Source organism: Nicotiana tomentosiformis, chromosome 5 (assembly GCF_000390325.3).
Source record: "Nicotiana tomentosiformis chromosome 5, ASM39032v3, whole genome shotgun sequence".
Taxonomy (NCBI): Eukaryota; Viridiplantae; Streptophyta; class Magnoliopsida; order Solanales; family Solanaceae; genus Nicotiana; species Nicotiana tomentosiformis.
The window spans coordinates 130222418-130244078 of NC_090816.1; the positions used below are offsets into that span (position 1 = coordinate 130222418).

Sequence of the window (21661 nt, forward strand, 5' to 3'; positions counted from 1 at the left end):
CGTTTCGTTTTTATGTCTTTTCGAAGGTTGACTGATATATAATCCAATAATTAATGGGGTCATGTCTTATGTTTTCACCCCAATTCAACAAATGATTACGATGAGGAAAATATGAACATTGTGTCTCTTGTGAAACACCTTGACATCAGACAAATTATATGAGAAATCAAAATACAGTCAAACCTCTTTATAATAATTTCGTTTGTTTTGAAAATTTTTGACTGTTATAATAAAGTGATGTTATAAAAAATATATATTATAACATAACATGAAAATTAGTTCCGAAAAAGCTTGTTTTATAATGAAGTATTGTTATATAGAGATTTGTTATAGAAAGGTCTGACTGTACGTTTAAATTTAACTCTTTTTTGATTTACTAATCCGGTTTCGGTACTTTAAAAATATTAAAAGAATTAAATTTAAATCTGGAGAGCAATATAAGATATTCAGGTTACCGTTTGATATATTTTATGAATATAAACTCTCGAAACGTAAATTTTACTTCTGAAAACTAACAAAAATTAGATCTCTTTTTGTTCACAATAGAGGAAGGAAAGAACCAAAAAAGTTGTCTTCTCAAAAATAAAATAAAAATACTCTTCATCATTAACTAGAAATTTTAGGTTCAAATTCTAGAAATGAAATTATTTTTTTAAAGGAGTGTTTTATTACCTTTAATTGGAATTAGGAAGCTACTCTCATGCCTTTTTATGCGACCTATTGTCCTCAATTTTCATTCCTCACTTCTCAGGTTCAGTGGTCCCTAAGGGTATTTGGTCTAATATGACATTAAGGAAAGAGTCGATCGAGGTCGGCCAGACGACAACAAAATTCGTGATCGAGGTGTCACTCATGGTCGAGGTCAAGTACTACATAAAAGACAATAACAACTAGTTTTCAAAATAGGATATTAGAGAGAATATCTATATTTGTGCTATTAAGATTTACTAGGGATATGTGTTGAGTATATAAAGGAAAAGAAAAAGAAAGAAAGACATGTAATATATTTGATAAGAGCACTTTTGAGAAGAAGATTCTCTCTCTCGTAAAAATACAAAGATTACCCTTTGATAAAGATTCTTGCTCATATTATTCCTAACCTTTCCACCATATCCGATGATTGTTCATACGAATCTTGGACCTTTCTGTCACTCATTATTGTCAGGAGAAATATTCGTCTAATCCATTAATTATCGGGTGAATCATTCTCCTTATTTACTTAAATGTCATTTATTGTCATTTACTGTTAGTTATATCTCAATTAATGTTCATGCTTAAAGAGTATTTTGCACTTATATATTGTCATCAATCATTTACGGGATCTGCCCCCATCTCCTGCACGTTTTCGAGATTAGCATCTAGAGTTATTATTCTTAAGTAGATTTAGCCCATTATTACATAAATTTAATAGTTTAATCGGAAGTTACACTTTTTGGTCAAATAAGTGGCGGAGCCAGAATTTTTATTAAGAGGTGTCAAAATATATAAAAGTAAACATACCAAAAAATGAAGGGGAGTCAATATATAATATAATATACATATAATTTTTTTTTTAGCTACCTACAGAATGTATTTTTCCCGACACTGCTCAGGTTAGTGTAGTACAGATTCATTGGACAGACAAAACATGATCCAACGATCAAAACCGTATCATAAAATCTTAACCATTGGATGCCACCCTTTTGAATCTTAAGTTGGATTAAATTCTAATATCTGAAGGACCAGAAGAAACCTGAATTGTAGATTCCCCCCTAATAATTTCTCCTCCCCTAAAACAAAACATCAGACTCACATTTACCAACATTTACACATTTAACAAATATAGAACAGCGCATACATATTTACCAAAATTTACACATTTTCAATTCTCATGCAAGTATAAGTTAAAATCTTAAAATTTAAGTATCATAATTGAACTTGTAAACTAATAATAATAAGAAACACATAGAAATGCCCAAAACCTACGCTTATCAATTCGACAGCTATAAAAATTATGACTCTAAAAGATTAATTGCAAAATACAAACATCATGTATATATTCTTCAAAACATATTTATCTCATTAATAAAGCTCACTCATAAAAATTAAAACATTATTCTTCCTCCTAAGAATTTTTTCTTTATCCTATCTTCTTAATCGAAATTCACATATCCTCAATCGCATACTAAATAGAAAATAAGTTTAACAAAAGGTGACACAAGAACACGGCGAGTTGTGCGCACACAATGGAATATGACGGGATGGATGAGATCCCTCACTCTCAATTAAAAATCTTGAGATCAAATTTTTAAAAAGATAAAAATTTTAGTACGGAGCACTTTCCTCTTAAATAGGCATTATATACAGGATCCGAATTGGTCGATTGGACCAGTGCCAAATGGTTAAATGAAAAAAAAAAGTTGTGCATTAAAAAAACAAATTAGGAAAATTGTGGGGTCAAAATCTAATTTGTACAAAATAACCATATCAAATATAACACGACAAAATAATTATCCATCGCTTATATATAGGCCCCGCCACAAAGTAATCAGTTGAGTTTTCCACTGTGTGTGTGTGTGCGCGTGGGTGTGACTTCGGGGGGGTGGGTGACAAAAGAGGAAATTGTAGTGAGAGTAAAAAAGGGATTCACCGGCGGTGATAGAAAATGGAAGTGCCGGCGAGAAATTTCCTGTTTTTCCGGTGATATTACCGTTTTGATCTTACTTTCCGGCCAAAACTTATCATTTCCCAAGTGATAAACAAGTTCGGGTCTGACCCGATTGCAAAAAATGGTCCTTTAGTCTTTAAACTCCCAATTTTGCCCTCATCAATCATGAGTTGATTAAAAAGCTTTGATTTTAATTTAAAGAATTTCTCATATTATTAGACCCTTTAAAGTGTTTGATGCTTTCTGAGTGAGTTTTTAAGAAATTTGGAATTTGTAGTTGAATTTTAGTGCTATTTTCTAATTCGGGTCTGAACCTATTGCAAAATGGTCTTTAGTCTTCTAAATATCTCAATTTTGCCCTCATCAATCATGAGTTGATAAAAAAACTTGATTTAAAGTTAGTGATTTCTCATATTATTAGACCCTTTGAAGTGTTTGATGTTTTCTGAAATTGGGTTTGAATTTTGAAGCTTTTTCATGTAAAGGGGTTGTGTTTTGATGATTGAATTATGCAAAGCTGTTTGCTTTTTTGCTCTTTGATTTTAAAAAGGTTAAACTTTCTCTTCCATATGATATTTTTGTTGGTACTAATGGATTAAACATTTGTTGAATTTTTATTCTGGGGCTTGAATTTGAATTCTTGATTTATTTCCCTCAGTCTACTCTTAGTTGTAGAGCTTAAAGTTTGTATCTTTTTGGTGAAGTTTGTTCAACTTTTATCATTTCTGGAACTCCTTTCGGATGAAATGACTGTTTCTTGATTTATTTCCTTCAATTTCAGAGCTTAACGTTTGAATCTTTTTTGTGAAGCTTGCTCATATTTGATCATTTCTAGAACCCCTTTTGGATGAAATGGCTGTTTCTTGATTTATTTCCTTCAATCCACTCTCAGTTTCCTTCAATTTCAGAGCTTAAAGTTTGAATCCTTTTTTTGTGAAATTTGCTCATATTTGATCATTTCTAGAACCCCTTTTGGAGGGAATGGCAGTTTCTTTGACTCGTTTATCATGGTGGTGGTGGGGTGGGAAAGAGAAAGAACCAGTGTCTAATGGTTCTTCTTCAATGAATCCATTGCAAGATTTTGGATTTGGGTTGAAGGAACAAGGTGATAGCTTGAAGTTTAAGTCAGTGAGGGGAGCTAATAATGTGGCCTCCTCAACTACTAGGAAAGTGAAGAGGAAATGGAAGAGTAGAGAGGAGAGGATTAAGAGGGTTGATAAGAAGTATGATGTAGTGTTGGTGCCATCGGATGGTGTTTGTTTATCAGGTTCTGAATCCGATGACTCGGACTGGTCTATTGGGTGGCTGGAACCACATGCCCCTGATTTCCAGAATGATGATGAGGCTGATGACAGTTTTGCTGTGTTGGTTCCTTGCTACAGGCATGATTGTATTAGAGAAATAGAAGAGCCAAACAATCAGTTTTTAAGCGCCATTGAGAACCTTTCAAATGAGTATTCTGCTGGTAAGAGCTATAGATATGTTCTTGTTTTTACTTTTTGCTGCACTAATTCTGTAGAATAACATCTTTCTGTTAGTAGATGTGGCATTTGTAGTTAAATCTGCAGTGTTGGATTATTGGTCTTTGATGACTATGATTTGAGTTTCATTGTGCTTGTTTACAACTGCCCCTGCTTTGACATAGTGACAACTTTGGAGCTGAATTTGTTAAATTAGTTGTTAGTTGTTGCTATTGTTTGTTGTTTTATTTTCATTGTTCCTTGAGCAAAGTTTCTATTGGAAACAACTTATCTACCTTTACAAGGTAGGGGTAAGGTCTGCGTACCAGACCGCACTTGTGGGATTACCCTGGTTTGTTGTAGTTGTAGTAATGTGTGGACTGAGAAAACTATACATGTGAGGTTGCAGTACTGTTATCCTTAATGATACCAAGTGTGGGGTTACAAGCATCACATAATAGCTTCTAAAAAGTAGAAGCCCGTCTCCAGTTAGGGCACAGATGGATAGAGTACAATCATTGGATTTAGATATTAATGAGCAATACTTGAATAGGGGGATAGGTAATATTATTGGAGTGGAACTGGTGGGCTTATTTACTGTTATTGGACTACACTTAATGAGCATTATATATCATCTCTTTTGTTGTGTTTGACAATGAAAACCCGCAACAAACTTTCGTAATAACATAATGCAGCGAGTTCTACAAATTCCCTCTTGGTGATAATACTTTTCACCCCAGCCTTTTTGGTTCATACAGAAACCTACAGAGAGAGCAGTGGACAAGGAACTGAACTTAAAAACCATTTTTTCCTTTCTTTATTTGGTTTAACTCTTAGAAATGGAAAAGGAAAGTGGAAAAAGAAATTGAATGAACGATGTTTTTGTTTCCAAGCTTAGAGTTGTATTTTCCTTAACCAATTCAAAGCCTGCAAACCTTGTTATGAGTTCTTTTAGATAGATTACTATTTTCTTTATGATTGTCTGTGTAGTGTCTATCAAGCTTATGATCAAATATGATCTTAGTTTCCTTCTTCTTGTCTGAAATTCTTGTTATACTTGCAGAGGGTAAGAAGTACATGAAGCAATGGCTATCTTCTCTTCAGAATTTTTGAATCTATTGCATCCGGTCGTTGTTCTGCATTAGTAAATTTCTGAAGCAGTAGCTATCTTTTAGTATACGAGGAGATATGGAAGTTCTAAATTAATATTGAATATTAGTGGCAGCAGGTCAGCATTTTCATTTGCGAGAGCCAAATAATCAAGTTTATTGTGGCAGTGATCTGTGGTTACAGGCTTAAAAATACAAACCATTGTCATCTTCAAACTTTGGAATTTATCAACTTCTGTTCTGGCTTTGGGGGGGGGGGGGGGGGGAGGGGGAGGAGGATTGGGAATTTGACATATGAAGCTGATTTTTAGTGTAAATATAGCTAATGTGAATATGGGAGAAGTATTATACTTTTGGCTGCTGCTGTTGTAAATAAAGCATCTGTCTTCCAAAATCTGGACAAGTGAAACATCATTGTTTATATCTTGATTATACATTAATGTTAAATATTATCTTCTCACTCCGTCTAATTTGCATCATATCTCTTGGTTCATTTTTTTTTCCTGCATATGTTGCACTGGACATAAGATGATTACTTAGTGAGAGTTTCTCTTATTAGTTCCCTAAATGGATGGAGCTATCCTATATGCTACTGTGGTTCCACATCTCATTGTCATGAATCTATTCTGTGGTAGTTCCCTTCCTCATTCTTTATGTTCATTTTAATGCCTGAAAATCAAGAATCTCTATGTTTCTGGACCATGGTTGAAGTACATTGTTTGCTTCATTAGGACACTATTGCGGAAGCTAGTGAAAGTAGTCGTCACAGTCTGAGTATGAGTTCCTTCCTGCTTTCAACGAGACTTTCTTAGGCCCCGTTTGTTCATAAAAGTAATTTTCTTTTTTCAAATGTTTTTTTTTCAAAAATGTGTCTGTTCATGAAATTTTGCAAGTTTTTAGAATTTTTTCGAAAATGAGTTTTCAAAAATCACGTTTTCAAAATTTTCAGAATTTGTTTTTCCCCGCTCACAAAACTGTAACATTTTTTCAAGTGAAATAAATATCCAAATTTCAAATTTCAAATACCATTTTTCAACTTAACTCCAAATACTATTTTTTTTTTCAAAAATTACAATTTTTATGTTCAAAGGCCTACTTTAACTTGTCAAGCTAGTTATTTAATAACCAAGAACTTTGATTAAGGTGGTTTGTTTTCTCTTGATGTCAGTTGGACCATTTTTTGTTGTTGTATTGATTTCAAAACCCCTTTTAGAATGCACATTGATTCAAGCATTGATGTTTGCAGGAATGGCATGTGACCATTGCCACTAAAGGGTGAAAAATGATTGACAAAAGTTTTGCTTTGAGTATTCCTTCTTAGCCTACTTTTCTCTACCTTTATAAAAACAGACCCCACTTTTGGTATTTGAGGTTGCCAATGGAACATATTTGAGATATAAAATAAATGGTCATTGACAATTTTTGTGCCCCTTAACACTTATGATAGGGGAAAAAGAAATGAAAAGAAAATATAGTTTGTGGCTATTATTTTCTATGTAATTAGCACTTGTACACCACACACTAGTGCTTAGAATAGTTGGATATTTATAAATTACTTTTAATACTTTGGTGTTGTTTCCTATTTGCACTATGTAAAGTTGTAAGCCTTAGTTACGCGGTCTAATGGTCAAAAAAGTGTATTTTACATCTTTAAAATCGGCTAAATTTCACAAGAAAAAATTATTTACTTAAGTTTTGACGAACATAATTATTCGTTGACGAAAGATAATTAAAAAAAAATGTTATTGAGAAGTCTAGTTAGATTCTTTAGGGATAAAATTTCAAAAAGAGTTGGTGGGGTTGCCCTTACAAATTTCAATTTCATGTCACTTTCATTGATGTTCCTTCTAATCCTAATAAAATTGTTGATAAGCAAGGTTCACAGAGAGATTTGACAAGCAATTATTGATAATAAAAAATGACATTTTGATGATTCTAAGATATAATCAATTTGTCTTTTCACAATCTGTTGCGTACTTGGATCAGTTTGTCACGTAAACCAAAGTTGGGTTATTCCTTTTGATGATAATCACATGCCAAGAAAAAAATGAGTGATTCGTGGGATTCTCCCTATATTCTTGATGATAAAGTGAACCTAAATTATCAGGACAATCAAACCTCTTTGTAACAGTAACGTTTATTTTTATATTTTTTAGATGTTATAGTAAAGTACTATTATAGAGGACGTATATAATAACATAACATAAAAAATCAGTTTCGAGAAAAACTTAACTTTATAATGAATGACTGTTATATAGGGATACTGTTATAAAGATGTCTGAATGTATTAAATTTGAAACGATGAACTCCTGGAAATCTCTAAAGAGGACGTATATAATAACATAACATAAAAAAAATCAGTTCCAAGAAAAACTTGACTTTATAATGAATGACTGTTATATAAGGATATTGTTATAAAGATGTATGATTGTATTAAATTCGCAACGATGAACTCCTAGAAATCTCTATATGCAATAGTTTTCTCAAGAATTTCCTCATCTATAAAAAAACGAAAATAAAAAGAAAAGGGAAAGCTTGAATTACCTAATAGTTAAAAGTTGGAGCAATCTCTTTGAGGCAAGGTTATGTAAGGATCGAATCTATTAGATTAAGTTTATGAAATTTAAGCTCCCGAATTTATTTCTCTCGAAAAAGATTTATAGTTTTTACATCCTTTTCTTCACATGGTTATGTAATTTCTTGATTATTTTTCAAACTCCTTTAATTATAGCATTAGATTTTTAGGGTGGTCTTTAATTTTTGACCCCGATCAAAAGTTATAAGTGTCGCCCACGGACAAATGAGGGGCAACACTTGTTAAACATGAAGTTCCGTCCATAGGGCAAGCGGTGACAAAAGTTCAACACTATCCAATTTGAGGGCTATTTTTGCACTTCATTCTCTCTGTAGGTTGGGCTTTGATTGGGCTCAATATACAATTATTGTTGTGTTATACACTTGGATATAGAGACAAAAATAAATTATAGACAATTATATTTATAATTTTATATTTTAGATATACCAAGAAGAAAAAAAAAGTTATGATATACATTTCAATATATACGAAGAAAGAAATTAAAGTTGTGATATACATGTTAATATATACAAAGAAAGGAAAGAAAGTTATGATATACATGTTGATATATACATTATTGTTATTATATATATTTATTGGCTATCTGATATCAATATCTATAATTAGGGCTTTTTTCTGCTAATTATGGGGCATATTGTCACACCATGCTAAAAGCCACATCCTAAACGCTACCCTTTTGGGCCAACTGCAGAATGGTATAGTCTAAAAGCCCATTAGTTAGCTAGTTGAGGAAGGAGATATTTGATAAAAGCCCATTAGGCAATATACATTGGGGTTTTTCCTTCCTATACAATATTTGAAACTTATTTATGAAAATTGTCCTAATTTTATAGATTACCAGTCCTAAATAAGGTTTTCTTACAATTTATATACAATCCATTATTAGTGCTTTAAATTAGGGGATTCAGTTACACCATTTTCCTTTTTTTTTTCTCGATTTATTTAGAGTTTATATGGGGGATTGGGTTGCATGCCGCAACAGATTTATTAAAGCTTATATTGGGGGAGCGGGTTGCACGCCGCAACATAATTGATTGAAATTAATATATTGTAGGATCGGGTTACACCCCGCAACGGAAACTGATTGAAATAATAATTGGTTATGACTGTCGAGTTGGCTTCAACTGCTGAAAAGAGATACCTGTTTCATTTCTATTGTTGTTGTTGTTATTATTATTGCGTACAGGTTATTGTATGTGACCTGCCTTAGCCTCGTCACTACTTCGTCGAGGTTAGGCTCGGCACTTACTAGTACATGGGGTCGGTTGTACTGATACTACACTCTGTACTTTTTGTACAGATTTCGGAGTTGGTCCAGTGGCGTACTGTAGATTTGCTCGAATACAGCTACCAGTGGAGACTTGAGCTCCTTTTTTCTTGTTTTTCTGCCGCCTTAATTGCTTGTAAAATTAAGTATCGTGTTATCGAATTGAAACTTCCTTTTGATTCTCTAGTCAGTCATCATGTTATCGAATATCCACAACCTAAGAAATAATAACGTGTTATAAATATCATTAGTTATGTATGTCCATTCATTATAGAATTACTCGGAGAGCAAGCTAAATAATTAGAGACCAATGTAATTATAGGAACTAACCCAGTTGCTATGAGATTATCTACTTAGGATCAAACTATTACTTGGGACCAAGTTCATTTCTTCATATAAATAGGAGGTTCCCTTACCATTTATATGAGATCAAGAAAAGTTTATTAATTATCTCTCTCAAAGTTGTTCTTATTTTATTTTGTTTCATATTATTTCATAACATAACCGTAATTCTTTCATGTAAATTACAAACTTATGTAAGAAAAATGAAGTTCGAATCTGATGGATAAATTAAAGAAATGTATTTACTTCTCTTCCGTTTCGTCATGCACTTCTATAAAATAAAAAGATTTCATCTTAATTCACCGTCATATACTGTTTGGTTTAGTTTTGCTATTGTTTTGTTTTTTGACATTTATTTAGTAAAAATAGAATGTTATTTTCATTTTATTCTACCACTTACTGATGAAATAAAAAAATTTCACGCGATAAATAATGTTATAAGTGACAGCACCAACATACAAATTTGTATGATACAACAACATACAAATTAATAAATTTCATACAAATTTAAAATATCTACAACAACATATAAACCAAAAATAAATTTTATATAACTAATTATATAGTATAAAATATATTTATAACTTTCATACATTATTTTTACTCAGTTAAATACAACAACATCATACAACTTAAATATAATTTTCATACAAATTTTATACAATATGTCTTTTGTATGTATTTTGTGTATGATTTGTAACTTCCTCTCTTAATACAATTTTGATACATATCAATAACTTTATGTAAAAAGAAAGTATTTATAACTTAAATACAAATTTCATACAATAATTCATGCATTATGCAACTATTTCTTAACTTTCATACAATATTCAAATAAAAAAAGTTATTTTGTATGTGGTGTGTTCTTCTTCCTCTTTTGAATTTCAATCAAAACTTCATCTCTTAATACAATTTTGATACATATCACAACAACTTTATGTAGAAAGATCGTATTTGAAATTTAAATATAAATTTCATACCATGATTCATACATTATACAACTATTTTTTAACTTTCATACAACATTCAAATTTAAAAAAATATAACTACAACAGAATACAACTTAAATACAATTTACATACAACTATACTACAACTTTAATATAATTTCGTAAGTATATTGTATGTCATGTGTTCTTCTTCTTCTTCGAGTTTCAATCTGAAATTTCAATCAAAATCAAGTTTAAACTTCACCAAACACCTTCAAAATTGAATTATAAACTCCAAAAAATATTCCCAATTATTTGCAACAACACCCAATCCAAACAAATAATAATTTTTAAAAACCCAAATTCGAATTCAAAGATTCGAAGCTTTTTAATGGTTCTCAACGGTGGAGAGTCAAATGCCTTCAAAATTTATTGATTGACAATTTCAATTCGAACACCAATTGTGCAACACGAAAATAAATTGCTAAGTTAAAATTCTATAGTAAAACGATTGAAATCAATTGATGAATTACATTAAAACTATATACAACATGAAAGGATAAAAAGCAGAGAACAATTGGGGAAAGAACAGAGAAGGAGAGATAGAGAGACAGAGATGGAGAGATAGATGGAGAGAGAAAGAGAGAGAGAGAGAGATGGAGAGAGAGAGAGAGCATGTATAAAGGGAAAATTACTGATATTCCTTATTCAATTCCTAATATAAAGGAATACTCATTTAAAACTAATTTGTATATAATTGGTAAATCGTATATGACCATGTAATAAAGTTAAAACTTGATCAGGGGAGATAAATAAGTTTGCAATGTTGTTTAAATAGGTAAAAGTCCCAAATGTTTTCCAAAACTAGCTTAAAAAAGGATGTTTGATAATGTGCTGTATTAGCAAGTCTCAACTATCAACTGTCAATCAAGGAAAAAAAGTAAATAATATCCATTTTCTAAATGAAATATATCAATTCTATCATGTGTTATACTTTGGAGTCAATTCGTATTCTTACCTAGCGCAAATTATGTCTTATTTGCCCTTAGCCCTAATAACTTAACGTGAAGTATAATGAAGGACAATGTTAAACCACAGCCAAAGTTGAAACGTAACTATGAATATTTATCTTGAGTATTTTATGCGTAGATCCACTAAGTTCGTATTGGAGCTCAGTTAAAGTCAATACAAATATGAGATAAAGCAATAAAGTCATTTAGACCTTTCTTTTTTTTTCGTGGTTCTGAAGTTAGTACTTATCATGTTATCTTGCTTATGCTAATTTTGTATAATGACAAGATTTGATGCAAAGAAAACTTAGGGTTTTGTGGTTTTGACCCAATCTTGATGATACAAACTAGAGGAAGAATTATATCTTATTTGGAAGTCCAATATTTTGTTTCAAATCTTCTGTTATATTCTCTTTATAACATGATATTATATAGTATGTTCAAAACATTCATTACTTGTAACAAAGATTTGTTATAATATGATAGTAAGATAGCAGTGATGGATGTAGCATTATAGATATTGATTCAATTGAACTCATAACTTGTAAGGCGGTGCATAAAAAATGTGTAAAAAGTCATGAAAATTGTAAAAAAAAATAGATATGACCCCACGACTTTAGAAATATTACGCGTTCAATACTAAGAACCTTAATTAATGTTGAACCCATAAAATTTTAATTTCCAGATCCGCCTCTGCTAGTAGTGAAATAGTTGAAGTGTGTAAACTGATTCAATAAGAACAAGATATCCAGCGACTATAAGATGGAAAAGGATTGAACAGAGGAACTCCCTATCAATTGAAGATCTCAAATGTATTTGTGTACGGTCAAAACCGATTCTCAGTCATAAAGACCGGTCGAGACAATGACGTTTCGATCGAAGGGTATCCATATGACAAGCTCGGACGAATCCCGAAGTAGGGATGTCGAGCTTCGAGCTATAAGACCAATCAACGGCAAAACTCGATATCATTATCGGGCCCGTGTCCGAATCGGACTACGGGGCAATACCGATCGACACATGCCCCGAATATCGATGACCCAAGGCAGAACCGAGCTCGAACCAAGACTGGGGGTTCGATCTAACATCGAGCTCGAGCCAGTGCCAAGCTCGCAGACAAGAACCGTTACAACCGCACCGAGGGAGAGAATCTTGGCGAGAATCAAGGAAGAGACAAACCATCATGGGTCTTCCACTATATGTATTATTTTATTATGTTGTTATAGATAAAGCAGTGACCCTCTACTATAAAAAGGGGGATAGACTGCAATAGAGGCAAGTCCTCCAAGATACATTAAGATTTCATTGTGCTTGTTTTTCTAATTCATTTCGGTCTTCCCGTCCATCATTCCCATTTTATAGCAAAAATACTCGTATTGTCATTTTGTATCAAAGGAATTTGTATACCCTTAGAACAATATCTAAATTTAACGTTATCCGATTTTTCGGGTAAACAGTTTGGCGCCCATCGTGGGGCTAAGGGTAACAGTAATTGTTTGATATAAATCTACAGTACACTCCAGCTTACAACTTCAAATCAGCAATGGCTCTACCTATCGACCTCGAAGACGGCCTTCAAGATGAAACCAACAACTTGGCACCCGAGGCTCGAATCGAAGTACCCGAAATTCGAGCCGAAATACCATTGGATATCAATTCACAAATAGCTTTGGAGTCGAACCAGCATTCTGAACCGGAAAGAAGCATTCAGGGCGGTACTCGATCCGTAGCCCGAGACACCCAAAACGTGGGGGAAATCAGGGCCAGCTTATGTATGATCTTCGAGATGCTGCAAGCCCAACAAGTAGTGATAGCTCAGCTATAGAGCCAAACTCGTGCACAGAGCAGGCCGGATTCCAATCCACTTCGAGAAGTCACCCCCAGAACAGAGCCCGCCATAGTGAAATCTAACGAGCAAGAATCGGGGACTACTCCCGGAATTACTAAATTGCTCGAGGAACTCACAAAACGAGTCAAAGCCAATGACAAGAGGGTGAAAACGTACAATGCCAGGGTCGATCAAATCCCGGGAGCTCCACCAATGATAAAGGGGCTTGATTCGAAAAAATTCACACAAAAGCCTTTTTCCTCGAGCGCGGTCTCAAAACCAATCCCAAAAAAATTCCGTATGCCCGAAATTCCCAAATATAATGGTACGACCGATCCTAATAAACACGTCACCTCCTACACATGTGCCATCAAAGGCAACGATTTGGAGGATGATGAGATCGAATCCGTGTTGTTGAAAAAGTTCGGAGAGACCCTCGCAAAGGGAGCAATGATCTGGTATCATAACTTACCACCAAATTCCATTGATTCTTTTGCCATGTTAGCAGATTCGTTCGTAAAAGCACATGCTGGTGCCATAAAGGTTGCAACAAGGAAATCAGACCTCTTCAAAGTAAAACAAAGGGGTAACGAAATGCTGAGGGAATTCGTATCCCGATTTCAAATGGAACGTATGGACTTGCCACCGGTCACAGACGATTGGGCCGTACAAGCTTTCACCCAAGGACTGAACGGGCTAAGTTCGACAGCATCACGTCGGCTGAAATAAAATTTGATCGAGTACCCAGCAATAACTTGGGCAGATGTACGCAACCGGTACCAATCAAAAATGAGGGTCGAAAATGATCAATTGGGAGCTCTGTATGGGCTCGTACGTCAGAACCACACAACCACTAAAAATCAGAGGGAAATCAACAGAGAACAAAGGTCGAACAGAGACCGATACCAACCGTACGACACAGATCAGATGAACAACGGTTCAGCACGTGATACGGTTCGGAACAACCGAAGGACTGATCGAGGGCAAAATTCACGGGGACTTATGAGCAAGAGCGGCTTTGATAAATATGCCGATCCTATAGAAGTCCCTCAATTATCGAAGTATAACTTCAACATTGATACATCCGCCATCGTATCGGCCATCGGATGCATCAAAGACACCAAATGGCCTCGACCCATGCAGACCGATCCTGCCCAAAGGAATCCCAATCAAATGTGCAAATATCATGGCACCCATGGCCACAGAACGGAAGATTGCAGGCAACTAAGAGAGGAAGTGGCCCACTTATTTAACAAAGGACACCTTTGGGAATTTCTGAGTGATAGGGCGAAGAACCATTTCAGGAACAAGGAATTCGACAAGCAAAATGAGCCGGAAGAACCGCAACACGTCATTCACATGATCATCGGCGGCGGCGATGCCCCTCAGGGACCGATGCTTAAACGCACCAAAGCATCGATTGTGAGGGAAAAGCGATCTCGAACTCAAGATTATACACCCATATAATCTTTGTCCTTCAGTGACGAAGATACAGAGGGAATCATCCAACCCCATAACGATGCACTGGTAATATCCGTACTCATGAATAAAACTAAGATTAAGCGTGTGCTAATTGATCCAGGTAGCTCGGCCAATATCATCAGATCGAGGGTCGTAGAACAGCTCGGCCTGCAAGATCAGGTCGTACCCGCAACTCTGGTTCTAAACGGATTCAATATGGCATGTGAAACCACCAAAGGCGAGATTACCCTACTGATAAACGTGGTCGGAACCATCCAGGAAATAAAGTTTCACGTGATTGAAGGTGATATGAGATATAATGCCCTTTTCGGAAGGCCGTGGATCCACATCATGAGAGCTGTACCCTCGACCCTACACCAGGTCCTCAAATTCCCAACATCGGGAGGTGTCAAAATAGTGTACGGAGAACAGCCGGCCGCAAAGGAAATTTTCTCCATCGTAGAAGCAAAATCAATATCCTCGTCTTCGCCGATAAAAGGATCAGGTTCAGAAGGAGACACAATCGGAGAGCAGAGCGCCAAATAGCAATCACAGACATCGGCTTCGACCCAGCCAGGTAAGCAGAACATTGAAGAAGATGTTTATGATCGATGGATCCCTCGATCCTTCGTAACCCCCGATGATTTCGATGCCACCAAATCAATAATTGAGGAACTGGAGCAAATCATACTGTTCGAACACTGGTCCGAACGAAAGGTATACCTGGGAACGGGTTTGAGCCCCGAACTCAGGAAGAAACTCATTCAATTTCTTATCAATAACATCGACTGTTTTGCCTGGTCCCATCTAGATATAACAGGGATCCCGCCGGACATGAAGCTCAACCCCGAAAAATGTGCTTTCGGGGTCGGTTCGGGCAAGTTCCTCGGCTTCTTGGTGTCAAATCGGGGAATTGAGATCAACCCCGACAAAATCAAGGCCATCGAAGACATCACCATCGTAGATACCGTGAAAGCTGTACAAAGGTTAACGGGAAGAATTGCAGCCTTAGGCCGGTTCATTTCAAGATCATCAGATCGAAGTCACAAATTTTTCTCCCTACTCAAAAAGAAGAATGACTTCGCATGGACACCGGAATACCAACAAGCGTTACAAGAATTGAAACGATATCTATCAAGCCCACCACTGCTTCACACTCCAAAAACCGAAGAAAAACTATACTTGTACTTGGCGGTATCGGAAGTCGCCGTAAGCAGTGTCCTAGTTTGGGAAGAGCAAGGTACGCAATTTCCCATTTATTACGTAAGTCGGACCTTAGGGGAAGTGGAAACTAGGTATCCGCACTTAGAAAAATTAGCACTTGCGCTGGTAAGCGCATCTAGAAAGCTAAGGTCGTACTTTCAGTGTTACCCCATAAGCGTATTAACCACCTGCCCACTCTGTAATATTTTACATAGGCCCGAACTATTAGGCCGATTGGCCAAATGGGCCATCGAACTCAGTGGGTACGATATCGAATATCAACCCCGTACGGCCATCAAGTCTCAAATTTTAGCAGACTTCTTGGCCGACTTCACGCCAACCCTCATACCCGAAGTCGAAAAGGAACTCTTTTTGAAATCAGGTATATCGTCCGGGGTATGGATCCTTTTTACGGACGGTGCTTTGAATGTAAAGGGGTTTGGGTTAGGCATAGTTTTGAAACCCCCCACGGGTAACATTATTAGGCAAGCTATTAAAACTATCAGGTTAACTAACAACGAGGCCAAGTATGAAGCCATGATTGCAGGTCTCGAACTAGCTAGAAACTTGGGAGCAGAAGTCATTGAGGCGCATTGTGACTCTTTGCTGGTGGTGAGTCAAGTAAACAAAACCTTCGAAGTCCGAGAAGGTAGGATGCAAAGGTATTTGGACAAACTGCTTATCACTTTACACTATTTCAAACAATGGACCTTACGGCATATTCCACGAGAACGAAATAATGAGGCCGATGCTCTTGCAAATTTGGGATCGTCGGTCGAGGTAGATGATTTGAGCTCGGGGACTGTCGTTCAACTTTCAAGATCGGTAATCGAAGATGGGCACGCCGAAATAAATTCTACTAACTTAATATGGAATTGGAGAAATAAGTATATTGAATACTTAAAAAACGGAAAGCTTCCTTCAGACCCAAAAGATTCCAGGGCCATACGGACTAAAGCTTCTCGATTTACGTTAGTTGCGGACGTAACACTATATTGAAGAACATTTGATGGACCGATGGCGGTATGCGTAGGTCCGGGAGATACCAATTACATCCTCCGGGAAGTACACGAGGGCACTTGTGGCAATCACTCCGGTGCCGACACATTAGTTCGAAAAGTGATCAGAGCGGGGTATTATTGGATCGATATGGGCAAAGATGCGAAAGAATTTGTTCGTAAATATGATAAATGTCAAAGGTTTGCGCCAATGATCCATCAACCCGGAGAGAAACTTCACTCGGTCCTATCCCCATGGCCATTCATGAAATGGGGAATGGACATCGTCGGCCCTCTGCATCAACCCCAGGTAAAGCCAAATTTATTTTATTTATGACTGACTATTTTTCTAAATGGGTTGAAGCGCAGGCGTTCGAGAAAATAAGAGAGAAAGAAGTTATAGACTTTATTTGGTATCATATCGTATGCCGATTCGGGATACCCGCCGAAACAGTATGCGACAATGGGAAGCAATTCGTTGGCAACAAAATCACAAAATTCTTCGAAGATCACAAAATAAGAAGGATATTATCAACACCATACCACCCCAATGGGGAACGGTCAGGACGAATCAACGAACAAGACTATTCTTCAAAACTTGAAGAAGAGATTGAACGACGTGAAGGGAAAATGGAGAGAAATCCTGCCCGAAGTCCTTTGGGCATACCGAACAACGTCAAAATCCAGTACGGGGGCGACCCCATTCTCCTTAGTATATGGTTCCGAAGCATTGATGCCAGTCGAAGTCGGTGAACCTAGTCCCAGATTTCGATTCATGACGGAAGAATCAAATAACGAGGCTATGAACACCAGCCTTGAATTATCGGACCAAGGACGAGAAGCTGCCCTCATCTGATTGGCCGCCCAAAAGCAACGAATCGAAAGGTATTATAATCGAAGAACTAAACTTCACCATTTCAAGCCCAGGGACTTAGTGTTAAGAAAAGTCACCATAAATACTCGGAATCCAAACGAAGAAAAATTAGGACCAAATTGGGAAGGACCATACCAGGTGCTCGAGAACATTGGAAAAGGATCATACAAGCTCGACATCATAAACGGCAAATAGCTATCAAGCAGTTGAAATGTATCATATCTAAAACGGTACTACTGCTAAGGTACGACCTTTCCATATTCATCTAACTGACCCATGTAGAAGTCCGAACAAGAGCTGAAGAAGATCTTTCGCTTAAAAGTACGCGTTGCACTCTTTTTTCCTTAGACCGGTTTTCTCCCAAATGGGTTTTTCGGCAAGGTTTTTAATGAGGCAACCATCGATCGTGCTGCATTTTTAACAATATTCGAGTCCTCTTTCCAACTGACCTCGAATACCGGGGGGGCATCAGGGCCCTCAAATACATCGAGTTCAGATGCAAGAAAGTCATCTCACAACAATAGGGTTCCAGCAGAAAAAATTATAAGAGCCAAATGGTTAAAATGAACCATGCTCATATTGATTGGCCCAAACATAAACACATGTGCAATGACTTGAGATTTATTGTGCAACCAGAATTAAGATTCAGCCTACGGGCTACTTTCATTCCGAGTTCAAAATGATCACTCGAATATTAAGCCTACGGGCTACTGTTATACCGAGTTCGAGCAAGCACTCACTCGACCATTAAGCCTACAGGCTACTTACATTACTTCGAGTTCGAATTATTCACCTGACTAAGCCTACGGGCTATTTTTATTTTGAGTTCGAGCAAACACTCACTCGACCATTTCGAATCATTCGACTATTAAGCCTACGGGCTACCTTTATCTCGAGTTCGAGCAAACACTCACTCGACCATTAAGCCTACGGGCCACATTATGTCGAGTTCTTCACTCGACTATTAAGCCTACGGGCCACATTATCTCGAGTTCGAAACATTCACTTGACTGTTAAGCCTACGGGCTACTATTATTCTGAGTTCGAGCAAGCACTCACTCGACCATTACGCCTACGGGCTACGATATTTCGAGTTTGAAATATTTACTCGACTATTAAGCTTACGAGCTACTGTTATTCCGAGTTCGAGCAAGCACTCACTCGACCATTACGCCCCCGGGATACGATATTTCAAGTTTGGAACAATCATTTGACTATTAAGCTTACGGGCTACCTTTATCTCGAGTTCGAAACACTCACTCGACCATTGCGCCTATGGGCCACATTATCTCGAGTTCGAAACATTCACTCGACTATTAAGCCTAGGGGCTACTGTTATTCCGAGTTGGAGCAAGCACTCACTCGACCATTACGCCTACGGGCTACAATATTTCAAGTTCAAAACATTCACTCAACGGCTAATAAGCTACTTTTACTCTGAGTTTACATTAACTCAACCATTACATTACACCTACGGATTATGTTCCTTCAAAGTTTGAATCATCGACTCAACAAGCAAACCCAAGGGCTACAAATCCGATCGATCAGAGAGACTACAAGGTCAACATTCGATTAAAAGTCTTCACAAAACAAAAACAAGTCGACCTCGTCATACATATATATACAAAAATTGCCCACGTGATTAATTTACAAACACGAAGAATTAGAAACTAAGCTTCCTGGTCGAGCTCTTCCCCATCCTCGGATCCGCTTTTGCTACCATCATCATCATCATCATTATCAGAAGCCAAGGCTTCAGCTTCCGCTTCGAGCTCTTTTGCCTTTTTTACCTCTTCGGTAAGGTCGAAACCTCGAGCGTGTATCTCCTCGAGGGTCTCCCTCCGAGACCTACACTTGGCAAGTTTGGCAACCCAATGAGCTCGAGTATCGGCGGTTTTCGCCGCTTCCCGGGCCTCCATCTGAGCAGCCTCAGCATCAGCCCGATATACAGCAATGGACTTATCCGCCAAGACTTTCGATGACTCAACCTCCGCCTTAGCCTCAGCAAGTCATGTTTCAAGATCCTCGATCCTCTTAGCTTGAACCGACCCCTTTTTCTTGACACTTCGAAGTTGAACATCGGCCGATAATAATTTTGTTAAGATGGTTTCTTTTTCCTCTGTCAGGCGGTCGAGGGTCTCCTTCCACCGATTGCATTCAGCTCAGATTTGGTCGACTTCTTCTCGAAGTAACCCGATCTTTTTGATCTTTTGCTGCAACTGAGACAACGAAGGGTTAACTTCCACGGTTGATTCAGACCCATACTTTAACAGAACGAGGCTCACCTGCTTATTGAGCTCGACCCCTTCTTCACGGACCTTAGCCAAATCCGCTTGGAGGTCCTTTATAGCCTCGCCCTTTTGGCTGCAAAGAAGCCGCAGGGCATCTCTCTCACCTGAGACCTTCCGGAGCTCGGCCTCACACTGGCTAAGATCGACTCGAAACCTACTAATGGCCTGCACAGTAAGAAACACGAGTCAAGTATGAAAAAGAACAAAGAAACCAAGTATGGAAGAATCATTACCCGAGTAATGAAATGCTGAGCCTCCTCTAATAAAAGAAAAGCATCACCAATATCGGAACCATCGTCGACTCCAGTAAAACAATCCCTAAAAGGATCCCCTGCACCAGAGCCTGCGCCGATATCGGGAGTCTTCAACTCTCGAGCTTCCTTCAACGCCTCCTCAGAAAAAGATGGAAGAGAAGGCGAATGACCCATTGTCATAGCCCCGAGCAAATCACTCGGAGTACTCCGATCGAGACTCAGGTCTTCAGAAACAACCCCGACAGGAACAACCGCCATCGGCTCGGGAGCTCTGGCAACCTCGATGGCCTCTGTAGATCGGACTACCAAAGTCGAGGAGCTATTTTCTTCTTCTTCTCTCAGTCGTTGGACCGAGTCAATCGAAAGGGCAATTGATTTTCTCCTCACCCTTCGAGTTTTGGGCTTGGGGTCCTCTGACCGAGAGGAAGCTCTTCGCTTCTTATCTTCCCCCTGTTTAGGGACTAGGGACTCGTTTCCTTCTTCACCGCTCGAAGGCCTCAAAATGGCATCCCTGGTTACGCCTGCACAAAAGAAAATCGGTAACTAATAGAACGCAAAGAATACTTCGAAGAAAACAAGAAGCAAACCTCACCATGGTTCTTGGCCTCCCATCTGCCTTTTGCCAAATCACGCCAAGCGCGCTCGGCGTAAGAGGAGGTCGAGGCTAACTTCCGAACCTAGTCCTCGAGGTCAGGCACCGCTTGTGGCATCCAAGGGGCAGCTGAACATTAGGGAAAGACATCAGAAAAAATCGAAAAAGGACATGAAAAGTGAACAAAAATCACTTACGGACAAAATTCCATTCTTCAAGGAACGACATCTTCTCCTCTGGAATGAGATCACGGGTCCTCACTCGAATATAACGACCCATCCAACCTCGATCCTTGTCTTCATCGATGCTCGACATCAAAGCCTTCGATGCCCGACGATGAAGTCTGATTAGTCCTCGAAAGATCTGAGGCCGATACAGTCGTATGAGGTGGTTCAGAGAAAAATCCAACCCCCGGCTTTGATAGAGAAGAAGCGCAATAAGATCACTATACGCCATAAAGAGGGATGAATTTGGCCAAGGGTGACTTGATACCTTTTGCAGAAATGAATAATCACCGGGTTGACGGGTCCCAGTGTAAAGGGATAAGTATAAACACTTAAAACCCCCTCCACGTGAGTGGTAACACTCTCATCGGAAGATGGAATTTGCAACACGACCTCGGAACCCCAGTTGCAGTCTTTTTTAACGGCCTCGAGGTGATCCTCCGTTATATAGCACGTATACATCGATACATGTTCACATCGAGCCGGAACGGAGGAAGGATTCTCCACCTTAAAATCGGTCTTCAAAGTGCACGGTCCAGGAACATAGTCATGAACTGACGGCTCCACCGGCGCCTTA

At 37.6% G+C, this 21661-nt stretch overlaps 1 protein-coding gene and 1 long non-coding RNA gene across 2 annotated transcripts; one reads left to right on the forward strand and one right to left on the reverse strand.

Moving 5' to 3' along the window:
• Positions 1 to 2691: 2691 nt before the first annotated feature.
• Positions 2692 to 3146, reverse strand: LOC138891666 (uncharacterized). Its single transcript, XR_011408026.1, has 2 exons — positions 3035 to 3146; positions 2692 to 2829 (listed from the first exon to the last, which is right to left on the reverse strand). It is a non-coding gene; the product is annotated as an uncharacterized lncRNA (long non-coding RNA).
• On the forward strand, positions 2828 to 5679 carry LOC104102194 (uncharacterized). The gene is made up of 2 exons (XM_009609844.4): positions 2828 to 4112; positions 5171 to 5679. The coding sequence occupies exons 1-2, from the start codon at positions 3629 to 3631 to the stop codon at positions 5218 to 5220; spliced, it is 534 nt and encodes a 177-aa protein (XP_009608139.1). The 5' UTR covers positions 2828 to 3628; the 3' UTR covers positions 5221 to 5679.
• The last annotated feature ends 15982 nt before the right edge of the window (positions 5680 to 21661 follow it).